This window comes from Giraffa tippelskirchi, chromosome 4 (assembly GCF_054371585.1).
Source record: "Giraffa tippelskirchi isolate mGirTip1 chromosome 4, T2T-mGirTip1v1.2.pri, whole genome shotgun sequence".
Classification (NCBI taxonomy): Eukaryota; Metazoa; Chordata; class Mammalia; order Artiodactyla; family Giraffidae; genus Giraffa; species Giraffa tippelskirchi.
This window is the reverse complement of record NC_137278.1, coordinates 125329020-125341922: the sequence shown is the minus strand read 5'-3', so window position 1 is coordinate 125341922 and position 12903 is coordinate 125329020. Positions and strand designations below refer to the sequence as shown.

The 12903-nt window shown below is 38.9% G+C and overlaps 1 protein-coding gene and 1 long non-coding RNA gene across 9 annotated transcripts in view; one reads left to right on the top strand and one right to left on the bottom strand.

The window, feature by feature from the left end:
- The window catches only part of CRADD (CARD and death domain containing adaptor protein), a 355216-nt gene that overhangs the window by 302172 nt on the left and 40141 nt on the right, over positions 1-12903 (bottom strand). Inside the window, exon 3 of one of the 8 annotated variants that reach the window (XM_081592162.1) lies at positions 9543-12872. The exons of the other annotated variants lie outside the window; for them this stretch is intronic. Within the exon in view, the coding sequence (XP_081448288.1) occupies positions 12805-12872 (68 nt within the window). The 3' untranslated portion in view covers positions 9543-12804. Of the gene's footprint in view, positions 1-9542; positions 12873-12903 lie in introns of those variants that run through there. 8 annotated transcript variants of the gene reach the window in all.
- Positions 5768-10170, top strand: LOC145546156 (uncharacterized). Its single transcript, XR_014082565.1, has 3 exons — positions 5768-5797; positions 6660-6707; positions 7865-10170. It is a non-coding gene; the product is annotated as an uncharacterized LOC145546156 (long non-coding RNA).

Genomic DNA, 12903 nt, shown 5'->3' with positions numbered 1-12903 from the left:
CTCTGAGAACCAAGATAATAGAAACCACCAACTGTAGGAGCCTTGATGCTTTCGATTATATTTTCCTAGAAAGATTTATATGATATTGATATGTAATCTCAATAGCTTTTTTTTAAGAGAAATCCTCCAATGCCAATAAAAGTTAGATAGTCTAAATCTCCGTAGTTCAGACAAATTTAGTCCATTGACATACCCTAAAAACAGAATAATGTAATAAGGCCTAAGTAACATATTTAAAATAGTATGTTCTATACTTTCAAGAGATATATTCTGTTAAGATAAGTGAATACCAACCTCAGATCTGTGTTGGAAATGAGCAGGGGACACATTTTTTAAAAGGGGAAGAGGCTACATTAATCCCTGCTCAAATCTCTCTGTTGGGGTGTAGGAGAGAGAGATGCAAAGTACATTCAGCCAGGTTCTTTATCAGGCCAGCAGCTGCCCATTCCTGGACATTATACATCCTACTGTGTCCTGACCATTGTCAATCAGAATAGCTCAGTTCAAGCATCTCTAAGGTCAGATACCTTTGTATTTTGCTGTAAGAAGATGGGGAAAAACAAATATATAAAACTCTCTTGCCAAACTCCCTGCATCCTTTCAGAATCACATTCTGTTGATAGACATTAGTATGATGAAGAAAGAAACCACCAGGAACCTAAATGATTTCCCTTTAAGACATATTTTAAGGCCAAGAAGACATGTTCTTTTTTTCTTTCTTTTTTTAAGCCAGACTCTCTGGGTTACTTGTAAGTTTTATTCTGCTTGAATCTGGTCCCTGTTATCTTTTGTAATTTTCTGGAAAGAAATGAGATTTCCATTGTTTACAAAGATGAAACAAGAGGTTAACACTTTACGCACAAAAAAGAATAACCAAAGGTTACAGTGACGTCAATTTTAGTTTTTGCTGAGAGCTGGTGTTTTTTTTTCCCTTTTGTGCAGTGGGGGTGGGGTGGGGTGGGGTGGAGTGGGAGTGAGGCAGGTGTGAGCAATTGACTCTGCTTTCTTAAAGGAGTGGACTTTTACCTTCTGTTACTGTTCTGGTTCTAAGGCGGGGGCCTGCTTTGCCAACTCTTCTGAGGAGACTTCATAATAGATTCGGCAGCCTCTATTCTCTAGGAAGGCTGAAGTTGGCAACTGCACCTCATGGAAGATTCCACAAAAGGCTAAATTAGGATGAGATCGTCAACAGGCTTCAAAAAGGCAGAATTCCAGGCCCCATCCCTGAGGCCAAAGGGGCCTCCTTCAGGTCCTCATCCCCACAGTCTGACACTTTTGGCCTCTCCTCTCTCATCTAGCTTCCCACCTCATTATTCTGCCAGCCCTTCCTTTTTCCTCTAACCCTGCAAAAAAAGTGAGCAGTGCTGTTGTTTTGCTCCAACTGACAAAACAGCTAAGAAACAGCAGAAGAACATGACTGCCCTTTTCAAAATGGGCCACGTGATCACCCTATTTAAATCCAGCTCTTACAGTAAAAATGAATAGAGAGGGAGGGAGGGAGCTGTTTATGAAACTCTCCTGCCTGCGTTCATAATACTCTCATCTCCCTTCTCAGCCTCCTAAACACCCAAATGAAATTATATAATAAGCTTTATTTTCTCACTCTGAAATTCTTCCTGCGTCCAAATTGCTAATGCGGCAGGTTCCAGCTGCCTAAATTCCCTAAACAACATTCCCTGTTCCATAAAAAGCATGCAACTGCAAGCACAGCAGTCCTGCTCCAGTTCTGAGAACTAGAAACTGACTACCCAGGTCCTTGGCCTGGGAAGGCCATGAAACAGGCAACATGGACGATTTAAAGGTACACAATATCCAAGGTTAAACTTCACTCCCAGGCAGCGAAGAGTGACCTAAGAGAGGCCACCCTCCATTTTAATTCGGTTACACTGATTCTCTGGGAACTACCTCTGCTCCATAAGAAAACACTCCTCCAATGGAGAACAGGGGGCACTGAAATTGTACTGTTTTTTATGAGTGCATTTGTTTCATGAAGAAAGAGCAGAGTTCCACAAAACACAATGTCTTCGTTATGTGACTTGAAAACTGTACATCCCAGAATAGCAAATCCAGTAAAGTGCAAGGTTTGGGTCCTTTCTTTCAAGTTATTTAACACAACTTCCATGTTTACAGAATAGTCATTGATTTTTCTCTGACATACATAGTATATGCCCCTATCTCTGGCAAAAATACTACCCAAACCAACCTAAGAGACATAAATGCTTCATTTTGATTTTCAAGACTTAAAAGAGATTCCATAACCTACCTTGGCACTGCCAGACCTGACAACGGCCTTTGTACTTGACAATCCAGCAGTATCTAATTACTTGGGAGTTCCCTGCACCCGCCATGCTAGTCCACATCTCTCTGTCTCCCCATGCACTGTTTCCTCTACTTGGGACACCCTCTCCAACCTTGTCCACAGAGCAAACTCTAATTTAGTCTTCGATAGATGGCCTATGCCACCATCGCTCACCTGTCCCAGATCTAAGTCCATCCCTGCCTCCTATGTCACTCGTACACATACCTGCACTGCCTCTATAAGACAGTACCCTGTTTTTCATGTCTGTCTCCCCTGCTGGACTCAAATTCCTTGAGAAACTAATTGTTCTTGTATCTCCAGTGCCCTGCATATTTTGCACACACACACACACAAAAAAAACATGGTGCTATAAACAAGAACTAACCTGATATGGCTGTGAAATGACTTCTAGCTTTTAAACGTAATGAGCTTAGTGCAAGGCTCATATAGATCCGGCTGGTTGATCCCAAGTCTATCATGCCATAGTCTGAAACCATTTGTTCCAGGTCTGTCCTCAGAGGAACAGAAAAACTGGTCACACTTCTCTGTCCTCTCTAGCATAATTAGATGGGGGTGGGAGCTGGGGAACAGAGGAATAATCAGGCTACCTAGTCACATCCTAAAAGAAATCAGTGTGGAACTCAAGGAAACTATTGAATCTATCAAAATTTAACGCATCTTCCACCAACCCATCAAAAGTATTTGAAATGCCACTGATGAACATAAAAGAGAGAATTTACTATGGAGAACAAAATAACTCTAGGAGAAGGAAGAATCTGAGGGAGAGCTGGGGTTAGGTGATATTTTTAAGTGAAGATGGGAAAACATTAATGGTGGAAGTCAAGATGGAAAGTTTTGAACCTAAGGACTTTAGAGATCAGTTTGGTTTCTTTTTCTAGTAATAGGTTGACCACAGACAAGAATAATAGGAATGTTATTTCCCAATTCCTACACCACAGCATCCTTCACTGCTGTTTAAGACTCCAGCAACATGCTTGCTCTGACAAATGCAAGTGCCATGTACTAATTCACACCATAGTTCCACTGCTATGATTCTGCTTTGAGGTTCTCTCTCTTCATTTTAACAATTTATGTACCATAATCCTCAACTTTTCCCCAGATGAGACCAAAGACAGACAGGCAGAAAACGGGGGCTAAGATCTCTCGAGGACCTCTTACATGTGCCACTCACTTCATATACCACTCTCCCAATAAACCTACTTGGAAGGCATAATTATTCCTATTCTCAATGCAGCTTTAAACCTTCGTCTCTCTGGTTCTATCTCCGGTATTCTTTCTCTAAATCATACTATCAGTTCAGTCACTCAGTTGTGTCCGACCCTTTCAGACCCCATGGACTGAAGCATGCCAGGCTTCCCTTTCCATCACCAATTCCTGGAGCTTACTCAAACTCATGTCCATTGAGTTGGTGATGCCATCCAACCATCTCATCCTCTGCCATCCCCTTCTCCTCCCGCCTTCAATCTTTCCCAGCATCAGGGTCTTTTCAAATGAGACAGTTCTTCGCATCAGGTGGCCAAAGCACTGGAGCTTCAGCTTCAGCATCAGTCCTTCCAATGAATATTCAGGACTGATTTCCTTAAGGATGGACTGGTTGGATCTCCTTGCTGTCCAAAGGACTCTCAAGAGTCTTCACCACCATAGTTCAAAAGCATCAATTCTTCGGCACTCAGCTTTCTTTATAGTCCAACTCTCACATCCATACACGACTACTGGAAAAACCATAGCTTTGACTAGATCGACCTTTGTTGGCAAAGTAACATCTCTGCTTTTTAATATGCTGTCTAGGTTAGTCATACCTTTTCTTCTAAGGAGTAAGCGTCTTTTAATTTGATGGCTGCAGTCACCATCTGCAGTGATTTTGGAGCCCAAAAAAATGAAGTCTGTCACTGTTTCCACTGTTTCCCCATCTATTCGCCATTAAGTGATGGGACCAGATGCCATGATCTTCGTTTTCTGAATGTTGAGCTTTAACCCAACATTTTCATGCTCCTCTTTCACTTTCATCAAGAGGCTCTTTAGTTCTTCTTCACTTTCCGCCATAAGGGTGGTGTCACCTGCATAACTGTTCAGTTCAGTTCAGTCGCTCAGTCGTAGGTTATTGATATTTCTCCCAGCAATCTTGATTCCAGCTTGTGTTTCTTTCAGCCCAGCGTTTCTCATGATGTAATCTACATATAAGTTAAATAAGCAGGGTGACAGTATGCAGCCTTGATGTACTCCTTTCCCGATTTGGAACCAGTCTGTTGTTCCATGTCCAGTTCTAACTGTTGCTTCTTGACCTGCGTACAGATTTGTCAGGAGGCAGATAAGGTGCTCCGGTATTTCCATCTCCTTAAGAATTTTCCACAGTTTGTTGTAATTCACACAAAGGCTTTGGTACAGTCAATAAAGCAGATGTTTTTCTGGAACTCTCTTGCTTTTTCTATGATCCCACAGATGTTGGCAATTTGATCTCTGGTTCCTCTGCCTTTTCTAAATCCAGCTTGAACATCTGGAATTTCACAGTGCATGTACTGTTGAATTCTGGCTTGGAGAATTTTGAGCATTACTCTGCTAGCGTGTGAGATGAGTGCAATTGTGTGGTAGTTTGAGCATTCTTTGGCATTGCCTTTCTTTGGGACTGGAATGAAAACTGACCTTTTCCAGTCCTGTGGCCACTGCTGAGTTTTCCACATTTGCTGGCATATTGAGTGCATCACTTTCACAGCATCATTTTTAGGATTTGAAATAGCTCAACTGGAATTCCATCACCTCTACTAGCTTTGTTCATAGTGATGCTTCCTAAGGCCCACTTGCCTTCACATTCCAGAATGTCTGGCTCTTGGTGAGTGATCACACTACCGTGCTTATCAGGGTCGTGAAGATCTTTTTTGTACAGTTCTTCTGTGTATTCTTACCACCTCTTCTTAATATCTTCTGCTTCTGTTAGGTCTGTACCATTTCTGTCCTTTATTGAGCCCATCTTTGCATGAAATGTTTCCTTGGTATCTCTAATTTTCTTGAAGAGATCTCTAGTCTTTCCCATTCTATCGTTTTCCTCTATTTCTTTGCATTGATCACTGAGGAAGGCTTTCTTATCTCTTCTTGCTATTCTTTGGAATTCTGCATTCAAATGGGTATATCTTTCCTTTTCTCCTTTGCCTTTAGCTTCTCTTCTCAGCTATTTGTAAGGCCTCCTCAGACAACCATTTTGCCTGTTTTCATTTCTTTTTCTTGGGGATGGTCTTGATCACTGCCTCTTATACAATGTCATGAACCTCCATCCATAGTTCTTCAGGCACTCTGTCTATCAGATCTAATCCCTTGAATCTATTTGTCACTTCCACTGTATAATCATAAGGGATTTGATTTAGGTCATAACTGAATGGTCTAGTGGTTTTTCATACTTTCTTCAATTTAAGTCTGAATTTGGCAATAAGGATCTATACCTTTTTCTAATTTCAGCATTAAGAACACAAGAAGGCCACTTCAAAGGTAAGAGATATCTCATTCATTCATTCATTTATTCAACAGCTACTAAGAGCTAGAACTGTGCTTCATTTTAGAATATAGAAAATAAACAAGTTCTGGTGCTTGACTTTAAATTTCTTAAAGTTTAGTGGGAAAGGGACACAAAGACAGATAACTTGTTTTATTCAATTTTCCCCTGGTTCTGTATCGGGTCTTGTTTCTGCCCTTTATCACTTTTTGCTACTACTTTACTAACTTTCCAAATCTTAGCAGTGGCTTTCCCCTTTCTTATTTAAACATTAGTAAAACATGGGATACCTGCACCATTTCATAAACTGCCTTCATTGTTAGAATCAGATTCAAGAAGGGACAGAATAAAGCATAAATTTGCTCCAGCCACTCTCTATTCCATATTTTTAGAGAATCTAACATAAAGCCCAGTGTTAGCTGGGGAAACAATAGTGGAAACAAGATAACCAGAGTTCCTGCCTTCATAGAGCTTATCTTCTAACCATTCCAAATTGGGAGGAAGGCAGCAAACAAATCCAGTAATTGTGATAGGCAGGTTTATGAAGAAAAACTACCCCAAGGCCAGGCCCTAGGTACACATCCTTCTGTAGTAATATAATTCATTACTTCAGATTCTTATTCTTTTGGTTTACCAAATGTAGTATTATGATCAATTTTATATAACTTCTTTAACTTTTCTAATATTGCATAGTCTTGGTTATGTGTACCCAGTTTCTTAAAGAAATGAAACTAAAGGTAAAAAACAAAGAAGGAAAGTATAAAAAGCCCTTAAGATGTTCTTTGAAATTGATTAGCTTTCATAGCAATGACAATAGTTATCATTCATTGAATATCTATTGCTTTGCTCCAAACATAGAGTTGGACACTTGGCCTATCACCTCTAATCCTCACAACATCTGACAAGGTAAGTATTACAGACCCCGTTTCACAGAGGAGAAAACTCAGGCTCAGCACGTAAGTGATTGGCCCAAGATTCTGGGGCTATTAATGGACACAGCCTAGGTTCAAACGTGCGTCCATTACACAGTACAACATGCCTTCTTTCCATTATGCCACAAAATATTATAAAAAATAATCTGAATGAGATGGAACTATATAATTAGAGCAACATGAGCATTTACTATGTGTCAGATGCTATTAAGATTTTTATGAGAATTGTCTCATTTAGTCCTCTCAACAGCCCTGTAAGGTTGGTATTTTTGAGATGAAACTGAGAGAGACTTAGAGAGATTGCGTAACCTGCCAAAGGCCAACAAACTACCATGTAGTAGAACTTGGATTTTAACCTGGGTCTACCTATCTCCAAAATGCATCTTCTTAACTGCTACAGAAGAGTTCCACTATTTAAATAGTATCAGTGTAACTTGCAGCTTTCAAAGAGACTGTCAAAACAGAATAGGGTCAATAAACCACTTTAAAGAGAATTTAAAATAACTACTACATAAAGACACTGTCTCTAACAGCCCATTACTAATCATTTGCTCAGTGATTGTCACCTTGTTCTGTTACCCTAAATGGCCTCTAGAACTATCTACAATCAGCAATTTCACTAAAGTGTTTTCCCTTTTCATTTGGTAAGCAATTTAAAAATCTATGTCTTAAACTGCCAGTTCAATCCAATGGAACTCAAATCCTTGCATCCAAATCTTCAAACATGACAAAAATACACACTCCTTAGTTCACAGTTTTCATCACTAAACAATGTGAATGGTTAGAAAGGTGCTGAAAAGCACTGTGCAAACTGTTCATATGCCTTATGTTAATTTTCACAGTTTCATAGTAAATTCTGGGTTATATCAAACCTTTTAAGATATTTTCAACAAGACTGCTTCCCTATGAGAAGTAATACTTTTCTAAACCATTTTCTGGGGCAGGATTCCTCCCGTTTAGTCGCTCAGTCATGTCCAACTCTTTGCGAGTCTTAGGACTATAGCCCACCAGGCTCCTCTCTCCATGGCATTCTTCAGACAAGAATACTGGAGTGGGTTGCCATGCCCTCCTCCAGGTGATCTTCTCAGCCCAGGGACTGAACCTGCATATCCTGTGTCTCCTGCATTGCAGGTAGATTCTTCATCAACTGAGCCTCAGCTACACTTATTAAGACTACTTTTGAAAACTCTATTTGTTATTAAGAAGATATCGGCCCAATAAGGAAATCTGACCTTGCTCCCCCAATTGGGCAAACGTGAATAGGACTTCCTTATATCTATTGAAAAGTTTATTCACGTCAATTTCACACTGACTGGATTTTGTTAAGCCAAATAGCTGGCAAACTATGACTTTAAACACAATCAGTGAAAAAGAAGTCGGGCAATTCTTGGAAGAACATGTGGGAAATCATATGTATATGTAAACTCATGCCTATGTCAACTTTCAAAGAGTAAAACGTAACTGCAGGAAGTACCTAAATACCTAACAAAAGCAAAGTAAATTTACAGACCTGGATGAGATCACCAAGTTTCGTGCTTAAACTTCAAGTTGGGATGTTCCATTGTTACCAGAAGATTATATATATTTTTAAGTACTTTGTAAAAACCAGAGTATATGTGTATAGCAAAAATAAATCAATAAATATTTCATAAAATATAAAGAAAATAAGTCACTTATAATTACATGACTGTCAACACTGTGTCATAGACTTTCTTCTTGGCATATACACATATATAAACATTTTGAGTTTCTCAAATATAGGGTTGCGCCACATGTACTGTTTTGCAACCTGCTTTGTTTTGCTTTATTTTTCTACCCAATAATAAATTTGAGCAGGACAATATTCAACAATTAATAAATACAGTTCTATTTATGTCATCAGTTCTCCCCCAACTCATTTAACCCATCTTTCACTGAAGGACAAGTAAACTTCCTTCAACCTTGTGTTTTTATAAACAATACTGAATTGAATATCCTTGTACATATGAGAATGTCAAATCAGTCCTTTCAGATAAATTCCTAGAAGTAGAAATACTATGTCAAAGGATGTCACTTTTGATACATATTTCCAAAGTGCCTTCCAGAAGGATCATGCCAATTGACACTCCCACCAGCAACAGAAAAGACTGCAGGCTTCTCCACATCCTGAGCTTCCCTGGCAATAAGGATCCTTTTTAAACCATTGCCAATCTGATAGACAAAACAAATAGTAACTTCAGGTTGCTTTCATTTGCATTTTCACTTCATAAGTACACTGATACATTGAGGCAGTAAGTCAGTGTCTACTGAAAAGCAAGTGCTTTGGAAGCTAAGAGTCCTGAGTTACAAAAGTCCTGCTAAATGTGTGATCTAGGACAAGCTGCCTTGATTCGCTAAATTGTATACTTGTCTTTGCAAAGTGTAAATAAGTAATTGTACCTTAGTATTTTCTTAAGCATTACGGGTAAAGCCCTCAGCCCAGTCCCTGACACACAGTGAACACCCAGTAAATAGTAGCCGCCAATTGCAGGGGCTACAGGAGCTGGAGAAATTGTACAGTTCAAACTGTCGTCTGGTAGAATGTTGGCAGCCATTTGTATTTCTTCTCTTGCAAATGGCCTTTTCATATAATTGGTCCTTTTTATGTGCTAGAGAATTCATCTTTTGTTTATTAATCTGTAAGAGTTTGTTATAAATTATGGGTAATAACTCCTTGGCTGCTACTACACATGATACCAATATATTTCCCATGTTGGCATTCATTTTTAACTTACTATTGTGTTCTTTGCTGTATAGAAGTTAATTTTTACATCATTAAATCTAATCTCTCTTTTCTTTTTCTTTATCTTTTTAATTCTTCAGTTTCTACCACGGGTGTAATGCTTACAAAGACCTCCGCCATCACAAGATTATAAATACTGGTTGTATAGTTTATTGTTACTTTTACAGATTCTTTAATTTCTTAACAGTAAGATCTCTAATTATAAATCATTGGGAATTCTCTGGCAGTCCAGTGTTTAGAACTCTACCCTTTCACTGTTGAGGATCTGGGTTCAACCCCTGGTGGGGGAACTGAGTTCCTGCAAGCCATGTAGCACAGCAAAAAAAAAAAATTAGTTTTGCTATAAAGTAGGGATTTAACTTTATTTCTTTTTCTCTTAAATGACTAGTATGTAATCACAATATCCTTCAGAAATCCTGTTATCAATGGTCTGAAATATGCCAACTTTATGTAAAACAGTAGATAATTCCTTCTCTGAGATTCTGAAATCATAAAGATACTAAAAACAAAGAATTTTCTGTTTTTTTTAAGTTTGGTGCCAAAATTATGTGGTGGCAAAGCTTTACCTGAGGTAATGTTGATGCTATTTCTGGTCTTTATTCCACTGAGTGTCACTACTAATCAGTTTTGCTATGGAAATAAAGTTTGACTATGAAATATTGTTTAAAATTCTAAATTCTGAAATATGTCATGTTTCAAATAAGGGATTGTGGGTTTGTACCAGGTTTCCATATGTATATACAAGTTTGTTTTTAGGCTAGCTCTAAATTCCATTCTAATTTCTTTTTTATTCTGTTAACATGATAAAGTACATAGCTTCAAACACTAAGCTGACCTGGAGTTTCTGAGATAAATTTGGTAAAGATGCATTATCCTTTTTCTATTTTGCTAGATTCAACTTGTCAATATTTTTTAAGGATTTTTACATCTATGGTAATGAAGTCTACATTTGTTCCTTAAAATGTCTTCAACAAGTTTTGGAATCCAGGTTATACTGACTTCTATTTTATATGCTATGTTGTTTTTACTATGGTTTATAATGTCTTAATATTTGATGAGATAAAAATCTCCCCTGTTTTTCATTCTTAATTCTTCTCAAACAATATTATTCTGGACTTATTTTAGCAAGTTCCATGGAATAATCATCCCATTGCAAGTTCTGCTGGAATAGCATTAAATTTTAGACTAAGGTGGACAAAAGTGATACTGATACATTAACTACATCGATTCTTCCCACCAATATACATGATATGTTTTTTCTCTATTTATTCAAGTGTTCTTTTATGTGCCTCAGTTAAGGTTGGATGTCTTTTTCACATAAATTCTGACCAATTCTTATTAAGTATATTGCTATGTATTTTATAGTCACCTTCACTTTCAACTCTACTGACATCTATGCTACTGGGTTTCATTAGTGTAAGTACCAACTGAAGATAACTGGTATAATTTCTGATATAATTCTATCCTTGGACAGGATGGAGTACCATGTTGAAGAAAGGAAGTGAACATTAGTATTTCATTAAACAAACATTTATTGAACGCATAATAGAAACTGAGTATTAAAACAGTGATAAGACAAAATCCCTGTCTTCAAGGGTTCACAGTCTAGGGAGATAAAAAAGCAAACAGACAAGCATAACATAAGTTCTGTGTTAGAGGTGAACCCAGAAGAGAAGAGCAACACAATATTGTCAGGAAAAGCTTCATAAAGAGCTCTCCCCAATCCCCAAGGTGGGTCCCAATTCTCCCTTCAACATGGTTGGCAAGAAGAGGCACATCTCAAAGCTGCATTCAGTCCTCTAGACTCAATGAGTACCTTAATGCAGAGGCTGGCATGCTCTGTCTTCCATGTCAGGACAAGGCAGAAAATCCCACCCACTTGCAGGCTTCTCCGGCTGGCTCAGCCATCCTGGCTGCCCGTCGCTGAGCTGAGTGCTGGGCATAGTCGGTCAAGGGACCACACTTCCCATACCTTCCCTCCTCAGTAACATCAGGAGAAGGCCACTGGTGTCAAGTTGAGTCATTACAGTGTCAGTTACTAACGGGCCTGGCTCTAGACTCCTCAAAGCTTGTGAAGTGCTATCATTTATTTCTACACAGGAACATTGTGTTCTGTGAGAAAATGGTTCCATTTCATGCCTAAAATGGTGAGAAAGCAAATGAAAGCAAAACTGCTGTGTGTCTCCTGGAGAGGGACAGGTTCTGGTATCCAAACAAGCAGACCCTGGAAGCCCAGGGATTCGCTGCTTGGAGGACTACTTACCCATCCTCCTCGGTTCAGTATGAACCGTGGAATCATCCCACAACCAGAGCCCTCTGCAGAGTGACCTCAGGAAGCTGCATGTGCTTGAAGGGGGCAAGAACACACAGTCACTTGGGCTATCCTGAAGAGGCCCCAGGGATCTATTCGGTCATTTAAAAATGCATCTGGAAAGAATTCACCTGCCCTGAACCCTGCCTGCTCAACAGCAAAACAAGTGAAAGTGCCACAAAATGCTCAATCACGGTGATCTTGACAATTGCTGAGGCTGAAAGTTTTCCCACCTGAGCATCATAAATGAGACAAATTGCATAACAGGATAATACGAGTTGTTGCTGAAAGATGCAATCACAAAATAAAAGGACTTTTCAAAATCTGAGTATGGTTGGTAATTATCCAGGAAAGGAATATAAGGCAATTCCAAGGTTCCTGCTTCTTCATGTTATCATGACACTGTAATGGCCAAATGCCAAAGAGTAGTCTCAGCTACAACAGACCTTCCTCTGTCTTCTTCGGCGGCAGCTCTATTCCTTTTGGTTAACTAGTGTGCTGTAGGTCACTGTCTTATCAGTCTCATCTCAAATGCCACAGTTCAAAGTTGCTACTTGTTCTTTCTTGCTATGAAAACCAAACTTCTACCTGGTAAGATGCACGGCAGAAAAGAATGTGGAAAAATAATAACTTATATAGTTCTTTATTGTCATGCATGTATTTGTTTACCTGAATAAGCTTTTTCCCTGATAAGACAAGTACCCCTCCAAAAAAAAAGAGTACTAGTAAAGCTTGGTTCACTAATACAAAAAGTAAGACCTGAGAAAAATCAAATATGTAGTTAAATGTAAAAATGCATTGATTGTCCCAAATAAATAATAGATGGTCTCTAATGAGAGGCCTAACAAAGTTAAAGAGGCTCAACTTATTAGATAGCTAAACCATTTACTTGTTGGCAGTTCAAGAACATTAACCACAAAAACAATCAGAGCTGTAGATTTTGCAAACATTCAGATGAACTCAGTAGGACAGCACAAGTCTTGGAGTCAGCCTTGGGTTTCAATAACAGCACCATGATGTATTACTTTTCAACCACTGGAAAAGTTCATCTCTCTGAACTTCTTTCTCTGCAAAATGGGGGAAATACCTACCTCATTA